This window comes from Solenopsis invicta, chromosome 3 (assembly GCF_016802725.1).
Source record: "Solenopsis invicta isolate M01_SB chromosome 3, UNIL_Sinv_3.0, whole genome shotgun sequence".
NCBI classification, from domain to species: domain Eukaryota; kingdom Metazoa; phylum Arthropoda; class Insecta; order Hymenoptera; family Formicidae; genus Solenopsis; species Solenopsis invicta.
Window position 1 is genome coordinate 306,624 of NC_052666.1, and position 19,426 is coordinate 326,049.

General features: G+C 33.1%; 2 protein-coding genes across 2 annotated transcripts; one reads left to right on the forward strand and one right to left on the reverse strand.

Moving 5' to 3' along the window:
• Positions 1-372: 372 nt before the first annotated feature.
• On the reverse strand, positions 373-19,399 carry LOC105192991 (nardilysin). The gene is made up of 16 exons (XM_039446715.1): positions 19,134-19,399; positions 18,599-18,875; positions 6,121-6,467; positions 5,440-5,528; positions 5,173-5,324; positions 4,979-5,092; positions 4,704-4,899; positions 4,432-4,637; positions 4,185-4,355; positions 3,455-3,798; positions 2,839-3,339; positions 2,609-2,759; positions 2,403-2,536; positions 1,861-2,236; positions 1,166-1,652; positions 373-590 (listed from the first exon to the last, which is right to left on the reverse strand). The coding sequence occupies exons 3-16, from the start codon at positions 6,429-6,431 to the stop codon at positions 418-420; spliced, it is 3,405 nt and encodes a 1,134-aa protein (XP_039302649.1). The 5' UTR covers positions 6,432-6,467; positions 18,599-18,875; positions 19,134-19,399; the 3' UTR covers positions 373-417.
• LOC105192993 (phosphoenolpyruvate carboxykinase [GTP]) lies at positions 11,327-17,915 on the forward strand. Its single transcript, XM_011157308.3, has 7 exons — positions 11,327-12,424; positions 13,724-13,975; positions 14,059-14,243; positions 14,428-14,822; positions 15,094-15,441; positions 15,819-16,085; positions 16,252-17,915. The coding sequence occupies exons 1-7, from the start codon at positions 12,183-12,185 to the stop codon at positions 16,708-16,710; spliced, it is 2,148 nt and encodes a 715-aa protein (XP_011155610.2). The 5' UTR covers positions 11,327-12,182; the 3' UTR covers positions 16,711-17,915.
• Positions 19,400-19,426: the final 27 nt, after the last annotated feature.

Sequence of the window (19,426 nt, forward strand, 5' to 3'; positions counted from 1 at the left end):
TACTTTACTTCCCGATAAGCATTCTCCTGTATCATTGTAACTATGTTTATGTTCGTGCAATTGTACTTATGATATACTTCCATTTTATCTGCTTGTAATGTCCCATGCAAAAGAGAAACATGCAAATAATGTTAATATGTAAAGTTCAGAAACTTTTTTTTCATGTAGTACAATTTTATTAATTTCGAATATTCCATGTTGCAAAATGTTCCTAACACTAGTTATAATGATTTATTTAAAAAAAAGTATAGAGGCAATAAATCTGAAAAGTTACATGTGATTATAAGTTGATTTTAATAAAATTTCGTTTCAGTGAAATGCGGAGGTTAGTAGTAGATATAAGCATTCAATAAATAACAACCTTATGATAAGTACAGTTTATCATTTTTTTATTATTATACTATTGTTGTCAAGGTATCATTTATTTAGCGCTTTGAGAGGATTAATACCTTCGCTCTCTGGATAGACGTAGAGATTTTTCTTGTATTCTTCCACGTTAGTAATATGATGATCTTGTGTTTCCTTATTCTGTTCGTCGGTTATGTATTCCAAAACAAAGTGTTGCGCTTTCTTGCGATCTTCTGCAGTACCTATAACAATTTTCTTTTTTATAACAAGAATAGCTATACTGGTCGAAAGCGGATCGTAGTATTCAATGATAATTTTCTAGGTGAATTTATAACATTTATAAATTACTCCGAGCTGCCCGTCACATTTTTTTTAAATTTTAATTGCTTTAATAACTTTAATTAAATCTTAATGTAATTAAAGTTGTACTAAAGCAATTAAAATTTAAAATCTAACTTATAATTAAATAATGGCAGAATAAAATAATACACTGTCCTGATCTCAATAAAAGAAAGGACATAATTTCATATTTCAGTGTCAAATCAAATCTAACTTGTTCATTCAAATCTTGGATTTTTATGCATTTTTTTAGATTTTGAAAGCCAAATGATAAAAGGCTAATTAAAAGAGCGACATGATGAACTAATTATATATTTTTAAAGAAAAATTAAAAAGATTAATATGCAAGATTATAACATTGATATCAACGTTGTGTAAAATATATTTTGACATATAAATACACAAATAAAAATGGAAGGCAAAAAATAATGTCACAAAATTAGGAAACGAGTAAATATCGAAATTGTTATCTACTTACTATTTGCTTCATTAATTGCATTTTCCTTTGGATCAGTTCCTATCACGTGCACGCTCAATTTTCTAAAGTTACTTCCCTTCAATGTATGCTTGGCAAACCATTCTCTCAGTTTGTTGATCTTTATGTCCTTTATCGCAAGCACTTCCCTCTCGAGTCTGTCAAACATGTATTGCCATTTCGTGATTTCACTCCAGTTTCTGTCGACTTCCTCTTTCAGATCAATATCGGCACATTGTTTCAATTTTCTTAGCGCCTCTTTGACGTCATCCAATTCCTCTTGTGAGAACTCTTCCAAAATCTTATTAAATGATTTCAGAAACTCCTCGATCCGCTTGTCCACGTGCACGGTTGAGTATTTATCTGCCTGGGTATGAACGGTAATGGTATATCCTAAAATTCCATTGAGATCTTTGAAAGCACAGGAGACATCATAACTAAGCTGTTCCCGGGTTCGTAGCCGATTGAATAACGGTTCTTCCATTATCATCTGAAAAGAAAAAAACGGATGAATATGATGTACGGGTAAAATTTATCGTGATCAATATCATTTGTGTTTTACTATCTTCATTTAACGTTAAATATAGTGTAACATGTATATTTAAAATTGTGGGATGTTTCAAATACAAATGAATATAAACCGAGGATTCTGTAATGTTTTTTAAAACATATAAGAAACGATGTTACTTAACACTTACGATCATCAAATCAATTAACACCGATAACTCGATCGATGTGACGCCAGCTTGATAATAATTGGTCACTACGGAATTTACGTCGATTTTGTTGATATTTTTCACTTTGCAATAGCATGTGCCTATAGGTATCTGAGCGACTCTCATTTGCGGTATCGCATCGGGCAAGGGGCCGCAATTAATTATTTCGACGCATTGTCGTATAGTCTCGATCGCAGCGTCCTGCGTCATGTTGCCTTGCACGAGGCATTGAATGTACAGATGATCGGTGAAGGATTTTACAAAATTCTGGAAATCTTCAAAAGTGATATCATGTAGAGCAGTGTGTGCAGCAACTTGGGTATAATGGATGTACTTCAGTATCCATAATCTGATATCCCTGCGAAAAAAAACAAGATTATTTACATCATGATTAATCAGCAGAAATGTAATTCAATATAATTCATTTTACAACATTCATTGTCATAATTCTAATTACAATTAAATATATCATTGTTCTTTTCAGTTATGTAAGAATTTTATGCTTGATAATAAATAGTTCATACTTGACGAGTTTTCCAGGTTTTATAAATGAATTATAATATGCTCTAAGTTGTTCCACTTTAACAATTTCAAACAAGTCCTTCGTAACAAGGGTTGGATAATCTACCATGTATTTTGCAATAGTCATCAATAAAAGCTGCAATATAATATTGATGTATTTAAAAATTGTATTTATAAATGTAATGCACATTTTTAAGCTTACACTTACTGGCAATTTTTCGTTAAATCCATTTATTTTTATTGTAATGCCTTTCTCACTGGCAATGATATCATATTCAAACCCAGCCGCTATAGCTGGATATAATTCTTCGATCAACAGCAGTTTTAACACATTGCAATATATTTCCATAAGAGCTGCACTGAAATATTATACATTTGTTATATATTCCTAGAATGACATATATATTTTAATATACTATATTATTATATTTTCCATACTTCTTCGGCGACTGAAATCCCAGAGAGGAAACAAAATGAAAATTCATATAGCATTCCGGCAAACGAAACTTCTGATCCGGACGATACCAAATCTCTGATATATGATCATTGTGTAATTTTACAGGATATTTTGGAACATCTGCCGGTAGTGTTATCAAAGAGAAGTCGCTGGTAAGGAATGTATTTTCTAACGGTAAATGAAAATCTGGCAACGGTTCGATAGCTTTCCAGCGTTCGATCCATTCTTTTGGTATCTCAACGTCCGTGTACTTGGTTTTAAACCACGGCTCGACTTTATTTAATTCGAGACAGTCAAATTCCTCGTTGAAGATCATGATATTCGCGTCCTCCGGTACCAAATAATCCAAACATTTTTGTATAGCTTCCGGATTGTACTCGAAATAAAGCTCGTTACCAGTTATATAATCGCGCGGCGGATATAAATGCATGCACTCGCATAAATCTTCCACATATTCCGCTGGATCCTCTTCATCGCAAAATCTAAAAGAAGCCTCCATGTATAAATGATACCTCACATATATTTTGATGGCTTTTCTTTTTTTTACAATCGATTCTTCAAACATTTAGTTATTATTATATTAAAAAATGGGTTTACCTAAAATCATTTTCTTCAATCTTATAAATCTCATCATAAATTCTCTTCTGCGGACCTTCTTTTTTCAGTAAATTAATGTAGGAAAATGTTGCATCTAGAACTTCCTCCAAATGTTGCTGTCCCTCATGAGTGAGCACTATAGTAAGCTTTAATAAGGCATACATGGAACTGTGTTCGAAACCGCTCTCACTGTTGCCACTGAATATATCGAGACTCCACATTTTTTTACGTAGATAACTAATTAAGGAACCTTTTCCTTCATGCCCGATAATCCATGAGATGTACTGATGTGGTTTACTTTTGTATAAATCAAGTAGCGAAGGCATTGTCCATGTTATTTCTAGCTGCACGCAAATTATTTTATATATTTATTCAGAATAAAGACAGTTTTTAATTAAAAGTTTCCGTTTAGTTTTTACGTAATACTATTTTAAATATCTAAATACATTCGTAACATCAAGTAAAATTAGCGAAACCAAATTTGTAAGTTTGTGATAAAGCCACTTTTAGAAACATCATAAATAAGAAAAAACAAAGATAAAGTTAGAAAGAATTTAACAGTCTTATTTATATAGTTATTGAACATTTTTTATCCATATTTTCATATTTTTCATTAAAGGAATATAATAACTTCTACTTGAAAGTATTATTCAATTCAACAATAAAACGTTCCCATGCAACTTTATTATCATTTATTAACTATTGATCTGTTAAAATTTTAATCACATACTTGGCTGACATCTTTGAAAGGCTTGACTTTATACATTTTTCGGAAAGCGGGAGTATCGAAAGAAACACCGTCTTTAAATTCGGTAAAGTCGTCGGGAGGCAGCCCGTTACTTGGTACATTGGCAAAACACGTTGTGACATATTTTTCCAATGTATCCAATGGTAATCTCGCCTATAAAGAGACAAGTTATCAAGTTATGAATTTAATAAGCAATAATTTTTGTTTGTTTAAATTGTAGTGAAGTTACTTGTATAGCCAGCGTCATTCGGTGAGCGCTATAATGGCGTTCTCTGAATTTGTGCAATTCTTCGTACAATTTGTCGTCAGCCACGTTATCGCGCAACGTTACTAAATTGCCCCAAATAAACTTGTTGGCTGGATGACTAGTTCGCGCGAAAGAGGAGAACAGTTGTTCCTTCCTGGTTTCGTCGCAAGGCAAGGCCAACTGAAATTCTGTATGAGCATGGCATATCAAGACTGTAAGTTGTAACGACGATATTACGCTTATGATTTATATACCGCTTTCTACAGCCTCTCGCTCCCGCGTGATAGCATCTTTCTTCATCAAAGGTCTGATAAAAAATTGAGCAAAACGATCAAGAGCTGCTAATAAATGTTTCTCTTGGATATCAAAGTAAAATGTGGTATGTTCGCAATCCGTTGAAGCATTGGTAAAGCCACCACGCTTACTGATAAAGGCATCAAAATCGTTTTCCTGCAGATAAGATAATATGCAAGAATTTAAACATATGAATAAATAAATCTTACAGTAAATTCATGCCATGTGTTAATACTTGTGGGTATTTTTCCGATCCCATAAAAACCATATGCTCGAGAAAATGTGCCATGCCTGGAACTTCCGGTGGGTCGCTAAAACTGCCTACTCCCACACATAAGCCGCATGCTGCCTGTTAAAAAATTATATATTTAAAAATAAATTAAAAAAATTGATTAAATATGTATCCTAAAATGCAAACTACCGTCGTACCTTCTTTTCGTCTCTCTTAACTTTTCTAACTGAAGAACTGTCATCTTCGTCATACTCATCACTCGAATAATCCTCACTTTCGTCTTCAACATCTTCTTCGTCGTCGTCATCCTCTTTACTTTCGTCATCCTCAGTCTCATCATCGCTAGATTCTATATTCATTAGAAAATAACATTCTTATATAATTATTTATATATCTCATGTATTATCTATTACACAATATCTTACTTTTTAAATTAATAAGATTGGATCATTTATGTGGCTCACCTTTATCGTCTTCATCTTGAGAAGTACAAGTTTTCGAATGTATGTCAGATATTAGCAAGGCTGTTAAACCATTCTGTAATCGGATGACTCTAATTTGAAAGACAAGCAATAATGGATTGAGAAGTTGAACATGTTAATAATTTGTAAAATATAATATTTAATGTATATACTTAAAAAAGATTTGTTTAATAAAAAATGAAGCATTCTTGTATACTCGAAAGGATTCTTCAAAATTACAATTATATTACTATAATAAAAAATAATACACAGGTTTTAAGTAACATACAGGCATGATTGTGGCGCAATTCGACACAAGTACCTTATTATTATACAAAAACTTACAAAGATTCGAAAATTTTCAAAAATCATTAATGTCACGATTCTATCTAACCTATATAATGATAAAGCACCACGAGAAAAACGTAAATTATTTTCTAAGTATTGAGCAGATCGGAGAATTGATATTACCAGTAATGTTTTACAATACAACGTTTGTAATATGTATATTAAATTATAGATGACATAGCCAAGATATTTCCAGGGAAACCTAACCCTTCCGTGAAGAACGCCATTGAAGCGTTTCTCTCGAAACATTACTCGGGCTCACGCTAGATACTAATTTTTCGCCCATTTCGATCGAAATCATACGTATTGCCGAGTATTATTCGCCCTCCGTCTCACCTATACTCCTTCTTGTCGTTCTCCGATTTGACGGGCGTCTCCAGATATTCAACCTGACAACGCTTTTCCTCCCCGGTCGCACACTCCATCTCCGGCATTATATCGACGCGCAGGAAATCAGAATGGAAATTAGGTCGATCAGTGGAATAGGATCCGATCGGAGAATTCACGATGGGATTTCGAATCGTTTTCAACTCTCCTTCCAGTGGATTTGTCACAATAATTTTTCTCAGCACTCCACTCGAAACATGTCTACACGCGCATCTGACAATGGCCAGTCGTTGGTGAAAGAAGTAGAGAGCACGTGTCATACGCGCTCCTGTCTCCTGTACGGCCTAAACATGGCACTGAATGCACCATAAACGTAATGAACATAGATTGCGCATTTACGATTTTAAAATTCCTCAAATAACAGACTCGTATGAATTCGAATAATCGACAATCAATGATTTTTCAGCAAATTTCTTATGAAATCGTTCGTGTTTTGTATAAAAATTGTAAAAGTGAAAATTTTAAAATTAAAAATCTAGTAGTCCTCCAAATAATTTTAATTGAACAATTATTTTTAACACTACGCAATTAACAGACATAAATATAAAATAATTAAATATTTTTATTTGAAATTATTCGTACTTTGTATGAAGAGTTTTAAAATATAATTGAAAGGATTTGATAGCCATTTAAAATTTACATAATTTTAAAATTATGTATTTATATATTATAATATACGTATAACGATTAAATTCGTTCGAATATTATACATGCTTTTAAACACCGTGCTTTTTTAAAAATTAACCGATGCAATTTTTAAAAGCGTACAAATAATATACTACAAAATTATATACTACTTGCAGTTTTAATAGTTTGTTGTGCAAATGTAAATTTAATTTGCTAATTTACATATATATATAATTTAGCAAATTTATATACAATATATTATATAAATTAGCAATATATTATAATTTATTGCAGAGTTAAAAAAATGCAGATATTAGTATTACATAATATTATAGCGTATAATTAATTTACATTATTAAAAAAAAAATTGCTGGAAAGTTTTTTACATTGATATATGATAATTATATAGAATTATAGATATATAATGATTGTACATAATTTCATGTAATCATTATATAATCACATATAAAAAATATTTTCTCGAAACTTTGATTCAAAATTAATCTTGTGTGCTCTATTTGTAAGTTAATTCAATCAAATTCTTTAAAACTTTGACATGCTATGCCACATACGAAAATTCAGTTGATAATAAAATTATGTTAAATGCTATTGTTGTCATCCTTAATACGTATAAATTATTATAAAATATGTACAATACACATTTTATTAATCCGCATATGGATTGACACAAAACGTACGTACATAAACTGTCAGCATTGCGCGAAAATCTATAAGGAATACTAATTAAAGGAATAAAATTATAAAAGGATGTGTGTGCCGTACATTCTTATCATTTTTACCAAGGATCATCATAAAATCGAGCAGAAAAGTTTATACGTAAAAAATTGTCTGAATATTGGAGGAGATATACATTGCAGTCTGTTTGTTTTGCTGCAACTCTGGATCTTTGTGGAGACGTCGATTTTTAATAATTGACTCAATAATATGTACGCCTTTTCATGACATTGTTATCATATTGTATAGCATTTTATAAAAATTTGATCATCTCCTTTCGAAAACAAATTGCAGCATTTAATTCTATTTATATTGTATCATCGCGCGTGTGTGCAAAAGATATACTGTGTCACATTGAGCTCTATCTTTTATATTGTGACACGACAACAATATGCGACAATAACACGTATTAAGAAAACAGAAATTAACACATCGGATATCTTTTTATCGTACCAACTATACGTACTTGATTGCGCAGATTATTATTTCATTATTGTTATTAGCTGACACAATATTGAAAGGTCCGTCGTCACAATTTATACGATTTTCATCTATTTCGTTAATTATTAATTAATATGCATAAATATACAGGTGCAAACATAAAACTGTTATGCAGATGTGAATGAAAAAGGTTGAAATTATTATTTCCTTGTTTTGTTTCCTCTTTATTATTGGCACAGAAACTACCTCTATTCCTGATATATTATGAGAAACGTTAAATACACCCAACATTTAACGCATAATTCCACACATGCGTGAACACACATGCAATGCACGCATCAGATAAGATTATCGAAAAACGATATGGATAATGACTAAATCAATTAAATTGATTACTTCTCTCTTCTTACTTCAATCTCTGTAATAAAAGCTGAAGAGCCGCTACACTTATAATTAAAAATATTTTCGCATTAATATGATTAAATCATATGTATATAATGTAATGTGCAGCTATGATATTGCAAAGATTGTGCAAAAGAAAAACAAGTCTAGCTATTACGCCCGCTTTCTCAACTTGCGAAATGTGCAATAGACGTGGCGATTTTTCCCTCGCAGCCTCATACGTTTGATATCGACGTTTCGTCATGCTCGATTCTGAAACACTCAACTCTGGAGATTTCCTCTTTTAATAATGAACCGCCGAGGTTAAAGATCACGATAATATTCCACAAACAATTGCTCAATTCGTCGCAGGGGGTTCTCTCGTCGCAAATACATTAAGCAATGTGCCAAGTTTCACAAATGTGTGCATTGATCATTTTCGAGCACTTTTCGATCCAGTGCACGTTACATGCGATGGAGAAAAAGATAGAGAGAAAGGCTAATATTCATATTCAATTCTGATATTTGGGTGCTGTCTTTAGTTGTCATCAACTACCAATCACAGAGTATTAATATCTTAATTAAGATAGTCTTGAAATAAAATTTAATTATAAATACCGGCCAAAGAGGAAAGAAGAGAGCCTTTTAGTTTGCGTTTCAGTTTGTTTTAGTCATCTCGTGTACGACGAAATTATTTCATTTACGCTCTATACTATGTTCTATATTCTATAGGTATGTCCCTTTCCTGTGCCTTTCTATAATTTCTATTTACGTTTAAAATGAAGCAAACGCGACTTTATGAAATATAAAAAAAAAATATAAGTAAAAAATTGAAAAATACATGATATATTTTGCATAGGTGTTTTATGTATTTATAATTTTTATATTTTTTACATTTACTTCTGATGCTGTTATAATAATTTATTTTGAACGATAAATTTTTAATACAATGGTAAGAGAAAATCAAATAAAAATATTTTAAAAAAACAACACAAAGAAATGGCAAGAATGATTTTATCAAAGTGTCTAAAAATTTAGCTAAATATAAATTTGAAAAATAATTATATTGACTCATTAAAATAATTATGTAAAACACTCAAATTGTTTGCTAAAATGTCAAGACTTTTTGCAATATTGCTTATCACACTCGAGCCTATGCAATTATTTTGATGGTCCAACGAAATTATTTTCAATCCTGTATCTAACTAAATTTTAAAAATACTTCAGAAAAACCGGTCTTTCCGCATAGAGACACAAGACAAAGAAGGCAGAGGAGTGGGAGATGAGGAGAAAGAAAGGAAGAACCAGAGAGAAAGAGAGAAAATAAAAAGAGAAGTAAAAAACAAAAGAAAGAAAATAAAATAGAGTCATAAACGATTGGGAGAAAAAGATATTAAGTAAAAGAAAAAGAAAAAAGAAGAATTTAAATGTAATAAATCACGATAAAAGAATGTAATCGATAGAATTTGGACTCTCTTCTTTTGATTTCTTATGAAATCAATAACGATACATACATCATGCCAACGATACAGCTCTTATGCAATCTTGTCGAGATAAGCCTATCGTAGGCCACACGGGCGAGCCTCCAGCCACGTCAAGGCACGACAGACACGCGCGTCTGTGTCTCATGTGTGATTTCGTCATTAACAAGTTTATAATTCGACAGCATAGATGCGAAACTGGAATGTTACAATTTGTCGACGTGTATTTTCGAGAAATTCTGAAACCTTTAGCATATATTACCGAGATAGTACTGCAAATACAACAGCACTTAAAAATAAGATAGAAATACTCAAGTACGAATAAAGGTGTATATTAAGTATGCAACTGCTTATATATTAAAAATAAAAATAAATATTAATTATAAAGTAAAATAATATAACAATTTGCATGACAAATTTGATTATATTGTTAAGAAACTTTTTGTAAGTGTATAATATTTCAATTATGTAGATAGCAATTTATATTAAAAAAATTCTTATCAATAACATTGTTGATTCTGAGAAATAACTACTTAAAAGTATAATTTATTGTCTTTCACGTATTAACATCTGTATATCAGCGCAACCGTAATAGAATCCGCTCCTGACTTTGGTCCGTAGTCCATCTACTGTCTGGAGATAATTTATAAATCCGATATTTCTCATGATAATTATGAGAAAGAAAGAGAAAAGGAGAGAGAAGTGACAATGCATTGTTCCTCATTTTCAAATAATTCAAATAATAATGGTAAAAAGTAATAAAGCGCATTTCATCAGTTTCTATTGATTTGATATAGTTGACATTTTGTACAATATATATGTAAAATTATATTGAAAAAATATATTTAACATATAAATATTTTTTAATATAATTTTAATTGACCAATTATTATTTTTCAGTTTTTATGTAAAAATATGTATATTGTATCTTATAATAAAAATCTATTTTTCTGGTCCTATTCTTTAATTTTATACGTCATTAACTTTATTGACTTTTTTACTTTTTCATATATAAAAACATAATCTTGTAATGAAATATAAAGTAATGATGATTAATAATAAAAAAATATATTTTTGTTCCTTCGTATCATAATGTAAATTATCATTTTTTGTCAATTTTATATATACAATAATGAGTAATTATTTGAAAGTATCACTTTAGACTCGAGACTCTTGTTTTCTCAGTAACATAGGATCGTTCGATAAACATGAAAGATGAATAATAATAATAATAATAATAATAATATACACATAACATGTACGTGTAAAATAAATTTTCCGTGTTTACCGAAGAAATCTACTTTGCTCCTCTTTGACATTTATGACTTTGGAGAAAAGTATATTGCGCATCGTAAACATGATTTGGATGACGACGATACGATCTCGTTGTCAGTAGTGTTATAATTCTTTGTCTCTCAGACGGCGTATCTCTCTCCTACTCAACAAAATAAACACGATAAAATAAAATTCTCCTATGGGCCTTTATCACTTATCATTGTTTTGTACGGAACGCCAAGTGGGCTTGAGTGCCCAAATAAAAGTCCACGATCCTTTCAACGCAGCTGGCTAATTGTGTGAAATGCGGACGGTGGATAGTAGTCTTACTCGTTTGCCGGCGTTGGTAGTCGACGGTAAATAAGCCGTCCGCGCGAAATAGATAGCGGGCAAAGTAAGTGGGCAAACGAGAGAGACAGTCGTATAAAAAAAATAGAGCAGCGAGAGCGGCTAACGGCTTTCGGTATAAAATCCCTCCGATCGGCGATTTCAATTTAATGCGAAAGTGAGTTTAATCGACGTCACCGCGCGCGCGCGCGTGTCTACCAGCTTTTACTTTCCAGAAAGATTCGCTGGTATCGGTGTGCAGTTTCGCGCTACGGTACATCATCGATACATCATTCGTTATTTCCCTGTCTGTCCAGTTTCCAGCATCTCGATCTAGGTTTTTCCTCAATTTCTCCGTGATTTCCAATTAGTGATGATCGAAAAGTGTATCTCGGTGCGCGTCGATTGATTTTCTCTGTCTGCTCTCGCCTCTTGAGAATCTCCTTCGAACCTTGATCCGCAGACCGCGGATGATTTTAGCTCTATCAAGGACGTGACGTTGAGGCGCGTGTCAGAAGTGTACCAGTCGCAACCAGTAATCCTTAGCTGTTTTGCTTGCGGTCATCGTTCGTGGACCTGCCCCGGGTCGTCACGATTTTATCCACTCCCCACTATTAATCGGAAGTCCAACGGTAACTCTTCTTATCAACCAATCGGACGGGCGGATCACTGCAGGGGCTCGTCTGCGGCCGAATACATTCTGCAATCACATATAAAGGAAGCGTGTTGCCGAACACTTGTACCATGCCGCCAAAATTCCACGGTGTCAGCTGGGCGAATTTGACGCGAGTTTCGCGGCAATTCGACGGCGAACGGAGCATCACCGTCAACCACCGCCGCTGCATCACCACGGCCGGTCTTTTCAATTTTATTTCGACTCGTGCTCCGAAAGTCAACCGTTCCACACACTTTTTCGCACCGTCTGTCTTCGCGATCGAAAAAAGCTGCAGCAGGATGCCGCACGCCGTCGATATCCATCACTCCCGGTAAGTGTCTATTAAAAGATAATCATTCGCTAATGAACATTGAAGTAGAAAAAAATAAAAAATAAAAAATAAAAAAGGCAGATCACGCGGTGCAAGATCATTCATTTTTCAATTTTAGTTATTGTATAAATCGCAAAACAGAATAAAGGACTTTTCTTTTCACTTTAATCTTCCGTTCTACCTTCCTTCATGCGCGAACGATATTACATCAATTATCAAAACATCACGTATATAATGTGCTCTGAAATGGATTAGTATTTCACTATGAATTTTGAAGATTTAAACTTGGATCTGCAAACATGATGTGGAAATAAAAACTTGTTTTTCAAGTTTTTGTTTGTAAACTTACTTATAGAATTTTAATTTGAATAGAAGATCGCAAGCGCACGCGCGTATTCGTATATATGCGTGCGTGATTCGCAAAATGTTTAAAATAATAATTTGAAAAACTACTGACACAATTATTATTATTGTAACAATTGTTCCGTTGAAAAAAAATTAAATTTTAAATCATTAAATAAAAGAATATGTATAACATTTGAAATATTTACACATTTTTATTCGAGATCTTACACAGAAAATAAATTAATATTAAACCAACAAAATGCATTGTTTCATGTATAAGCAAGAATATAAAATCTTCTTGGAAGCATCTGTAATCTTAAACAAACATAATTTGAATCAATACTATGAATAAATAGCGTAAGAGCCAACGCAAGATGTTCGTGTGAGAATTAATTTTATTTAATTAACAAGCAATTATTAAACAATTAGACGTTTCGATTCTCTTGTTTGGATCATCCTCAGTAAGCTTGTTGATCCATGTGCTATGATAATCAAGCTTGTGTAGCGCAGGTACAAAAATGGACATAATTTGCTTACATAAAGAGAAAAATTTTCTTCGCGTAAGCAAATTATATCTGTTTAAGATTATAAATTCTTTCAAGAATATTTTATATTCTCGCTTATACATGAAACAATAAATTGTTAATTTAATATTAAATTTTTTCTGTGTACACGGAAAATAAATTAATATTAAACCAACAATTCATTGTTTCATATATAAGTGAGAATATAAAATCTTCTTGCAAGAATTTGTAATTTTAAACAGAATTTGCTTACATGAAAAAAATTGTTCTCTTCGTGTAAGCAAATTATATTTGTTTAAGATTATAAAATCTTCCAAGGAGGTTTTATATTCTCGCTTATATATGAAACGATGAATTGCTGATTGATACAAATTTTTTTTTCTGTGTACCATTGTTTTTAACATGTTTCAACGAAATTATGCTTCTTCAGATTCATCCTAACACACGCAGCGAAAGACCCATCGACCAAAAATGGATTCGATTATATCGGCAAAATACCGCTGTTAAACGCAAGCACAGTAGAGCTCTCATCCAAACTTCGCTATTACATCGAGGAATGCGCTACGCTGTGCAGCCCGAAAGACATTTACATATGTAATGGTACAGATGTCGAATACATGCAAATGCTAAAAATTCTGCAGAAAAGTGGCACCATCGAGAGTTTGCCCAAATATGAAAATTGGTAAAATTCTATATTTAATTCATATATTTAGCACGATGCGAAACATCATTTATATTCCTTCTCTCGTGTATTTTATCCAACAGCTGGTTGGCAAAGACCAATCCTGCGGATGTCGCACGAGTCGAAAAACGTACGTTCATCAGTACGGACTTGAAAAGCGACACCATTCCTACACCGCGTAAAGGAATAACCGGAGAGCTTGGAAATTGGATCTCTCCTAATGATATGGACAAGGCTATTTTGGAACGTTTTCCAGGATGTATGAAAGGTAGGCAGAAATTTTCTTTGAGAAAAAAAACATTTCACTCGCTATCGGTTCCAAACGCAGTATTACACTGCATAAAATATAAATAAACAATTATTTTATAGTATTAAGTATGAATCATAAATATAATTAAGAATTATTTAATGTTGTACGAATGAGACAGTAATTAGATCGTTATGACGTGTAGGCCGCACCATGTACGTGATTCCGTTCAGCATGGGCCCCATAGGCTCTCCACTCTCAAAAATTGGCATAGAAATTACCGATTCGGCTTACGTAGTCTGCTCGATGAGAATAATGACTCGAATGGGAGAAAAGGTACTCGAAGTCCTGGGAAATGACGATTTCGTGAAATGTTTACATTCGGTCGGTGTACCGAAACATAATTCAAAAGTGAGCGTAAGTCACTCGTGGCCATGCGATCCCGAAAGGACGATTATACTTCACAAGCCCGCCAAGAATGAGATTGTATCCTACGGAAGTGGCTACGGTGGAAACTCTCTGCTGGGAAAAAAGTGCTTTGCGCTTCGAATCGGTTCGACAATAGCGAGAAAAGAAGGATGGCTGGCCGAACATATGCTCGTACGTTTTCCATTTCTTTTTACATCCTACCATCGTAATTTATCCTTCCTTCATTAGCGATAAGAAATAACTAGATTCCGTTAATTATTTCATTTTCTAATTCTGACTTTATAATCCAACGTGATTATTAATAAAAGATGAAGAATTTTACGATACATTCTCTTATTACAATTCAGGGCAAGATTTTTAAAAGTCACCTCTGTGAACGTGTGCACGGAACACGTGATTTTAATTCTATAGAATATAAAGAAGTTTGTTTTCGATATTTTAGATATTAGGCATCACAAGTCCTAAGGGCCGAAAACGATACATCGCCGCCGCTTTTCCGAGCGCCTGCGGAAAAACAAACCTGGCTATGATGCAACCTACTTTGCCGGGTTACAAGATCGAATGCGTCGGGGATGACATCGCGTGGATGAGATTCGATAACAAAGGAAATTTACGCGCCATCAATCCGGAGAATGGATTTTTCGGAGTTGCTCCCGGTACGAGTTCGGCCACGAATCCTAATGCTATGAAAACCATCTTCAAAAATACCATCTTCACCAATGTAGCATCCACTTGCGATGGAGGAGTGTACTGGGAAGGAATGGAGAAAGAAGTCGCAGATAATATCAAGGTACAAACCATTAGAAAAAAATGATTTTTATGGTTAGTTAGTTGAACTACTTTTCACTTTTAACAATTAGTAAAAATATAACGGACCAATATCTGCGAAATTATTCATGTGTGTATGTGATACACATGTACATACAACATACGTACAAAACTATTAGATTAATATTATGAAATTTAATACAGCTACTAAATTAAATTAAATAGTAAGACAAGAAACTTGTAGAAAAACTTTAAATATTTCTTTAATAACTTTTAAATATTACATGTTATTTCTGCGTCATTTTAATTCAATCTTTACAGTTATAGTAGCATTACTAAAGATACTAGTACTAGTATTACTTACAAAGATATGTAATATTTTTAAATACTTGATTATAGGTGGTGGATTGGAGAGGCAACGATTGGTTCAGAGGTTCTAAAATACCAGCTGCTCATCCAAATTCAAGATTCTGTACTCCGGCTAATCAGTGTCCCATTATCGATCCTGCTTGGGAAGATCCAGCTGGCGTTCCGATTGACGCTATATTATTCGGAGGACGAAGACCCGAGGGTGTACCTTTGGTTTATCAAGCTCGAAATTGGCAACACGGTGTCTTCATCGGCGCAGCAATGAGATCTGAGGCTACAGCCGCTGCTGAACACAAGGTACATATTAATATATTTATCTTCACTGCAAATGAAACGAAAGAACAAATTCAATATAAATGAGTGGACTCTACACAAACTTAAAATACATTTGTAGAATATATACAGAATTAAAGATGAGACGTTATAGAACAAAGTTAATGATCAAATCCATCATGTTTTCTAGGGTAAAGTAATCATGCACGATCCGTTTGCCATGAGACCCTTCTTCGGTTATAACTTTGGGCACTATCTCGCTCACTGGTTAAGTATGGCGCAAGTGAAGAATGCCAAATTGCCAGCGATATTCCATGTAAATTGGTTCAGAAAAGATGCAAACGGAAAATATTTGTGGCCAGGATTTGGCGAAAATTCACGCGTCCTCGATTGGATCCTTCGAAGGATCGATGGTGAAGATATTGCCGAAGACTCGGCAATTGGCCTATTGCCAAAGCCGGGATCCATCAATTTACAAAATCTCCAAGATGATGTGAATATGGAGGAGTTGTTTAAATTACCGCAAGCTTTCTGGCAAAAAGAGGTCGAAGATTTGAGAGAATATTTTGATGCTCAAGTAGGACACGATTTACCCGAAGCTATTGCAATGGAACTCGCTCGCCTCTCTGATAAAGTCAATAATCTTTAATTTCATAATATTATTATATATCGAATCTATAATAGTTACGTTTTTCAAGTATTCGCAGCTTTAATATAAAATTATAGTAATGATACAATTATGATTTTGGTGCAAAATAATATAGCAAGATTTTATCGAAATAACTTTTAAAAATGGAAAAGATTTTATTCGACGTGCTACGTTGGGTAACGTAACATTTTAACATAATAATTTCTTTCTACATGAGGATGTAGAAAATATAAAGAATTGTACAAAGTGTAAGAAGAAGATAGTAATTTCTTATACAAGATAACGTATTTAAAGAAGTCTTTGATTTTTATATCAAAAAGATTTGACTTTCTCTTAACAAAATTTCAATGAATATTTTTTTCATAATCAGTTTTCAGTATTAAACGTGTTGGTATAATTAAATCTCAAATTTAGAATTCTATTGAAAGTACATTAGTATTCGAAGTAAACGAAAGATAAAGTTTTGTTATTTCTGTTTGTACCATTAAATTTTATCTCACAATATTCAATATGTGAAATAATTTCACTTTACTTAACTGTACAGATTTATTATGTTCTCGGATACTACTCTTGGACTATTCTACTTGAATATACTTATTTTCATTTCAATACTAAATCATTACTGAAAGGTGAGCCTAGTTTATTTTATGCTACGTTGACTGAAAATATCCATATAATGTAAATATGTAGTATTACAAAAGACGCCCCAGGGAGACAAAATACATTTTATTTTAATATATTTTTATTTAATTCCAATAAAAATATATTCTTGGGACAGTGTTATCATAACGTTATTTATATTACGTCTCTGCTATTTTGATCTATTTAATGCAAGTTTGCTACGAAAGTATACACTAATATGTAAAAATATTTTGTATGTGTGTATGAGAGAGATGTGTGTTTTCACGAAACAGAAATTGAATCTTATTATTGTAACTATATCAACGTGTACTTTATAAATAGTCTTTTATGAAGTCATTTATTATATACTTCTTTTTAAATTAAGACACACTACGCAAAATTTTGCAACATTATTACAACGTTGCAATGTCACGCTATGGTAATATTTCTGAAATACTGTAAAAACATTGCAAACGTTGTAAGATTAAATTAAGATTATTCTTTATGCCCTAAGTGGTTTAAGTGGTCCATAAGTTTTCTATGAATTGAAAATACTATAAAATAAAGAATGTGCCAGAAAAATATTTTGAGTACCTTTTATTCAAAATATTGGATCCCTTACTTCCTTTTTTAGATTTTCTTTATCTACAAGTTTATAGCTTTATTGTATACTTATCAATGTATCAATTCTTCAGAATTATTTCTAAAAATCCATCGATCAAGTTTACACTTTTATATCAATATATAGACCTCGTTCTCTATAAAGTTTATGGAATCAAATCTCTGTACTTTTTTTAATTGTACCTTCATGTCTTTATTCAAAATATAGAATTCTTTACTTCTTTCTTTAGATTTTCTTTGTCATCTACAAGTTTATAGCTTTATGATATACTTATAAAAATGCAGTATTGCCCTAGATATCTCCGTTCACTCTTTTGCAAGTTGTTAGTATTTACATCAATCTAAATTCTTATTATCTCAGACAGGGTTCCTATAATTCTAATATCTTGCTTCTGAGATTTTAAATAATTCTTCAAAATTATTTCAAAAAATTCATCGATCAAGTTCACACTTTTATATCAATACAACTCATTCTCTATAAAGTTCACAGAATCAAATCTCTGTGCCTTTTCAATTGTTTCTTCGTCTCACTTATAGTGTTTAAAATTAAAGCATATATTCAGGATTGGTATTCAAAGTGAAAAGTGAGAGTTATAACAATGCAGAAATGGAAACAGATTAATCACGAGAAGAATTGCTTACGTACACTTCCATTTCCTTGTATAAACAGCACGTTAATATCCTCGGACATCCTCTGGACAAATTTCAAAACAGTCCAAAATAAATTTGAATCCTAACAAAGACTCTGTTCTCTCGTTCTCTCTAGTTTTTCTGCAAAAGCTACGAGAGAAACGTCTGCAGTGACCAACAGTAGCAGTAGCAAAGAGAAGCTTTGACCTTGACCGCGATTTAGACGATATCCAGCTGATACCTGACCCACTTGACGATTTTTCGAGATGCCATTTCTACAACGTGGACATACACTACAAAGCCAATATACATACAGATTAGGTTAGATCTCGGTAAGCACGTCGCCCGACTGTTGGCACACCTGGCGAAAGAAGCGCCGAGCGCGCGTACACGGATTTCAAATCGTTTCCATCTTCCAACGGCTTTCGAGTGACTGACTGACGTAATTCGTCTCAGTCACATGCACTGTGCCGACGATCATTTCAGATCATTTATGCAAACGCAATTGAATTCCGAATTGCAAGAGCGAATACAAGTACAAATTGACTCACCGTTCGCCCCGCTGGCCGCAGCTCTCGAACATTCGAGATTCAAGACCCTCCTCTTGAATCACGCTTGGTACGAACACGCTTGGCACGAACACGCTTGGTACGAACACGCATTGCACGCAACACCTCGCTTTCGACGCTCCTGGTACTCACACGCGCGTCGAAAACTCGAGATACGGGATACGGGGCAAAGAGAAGACGCGATTGGACGCACGACGCGACGATAACCGTTGCCGTCTGAGCGACGTGGAGGTTACAGATTCTCCTCCCGACGATTCACACTTTGCGCTCGACGG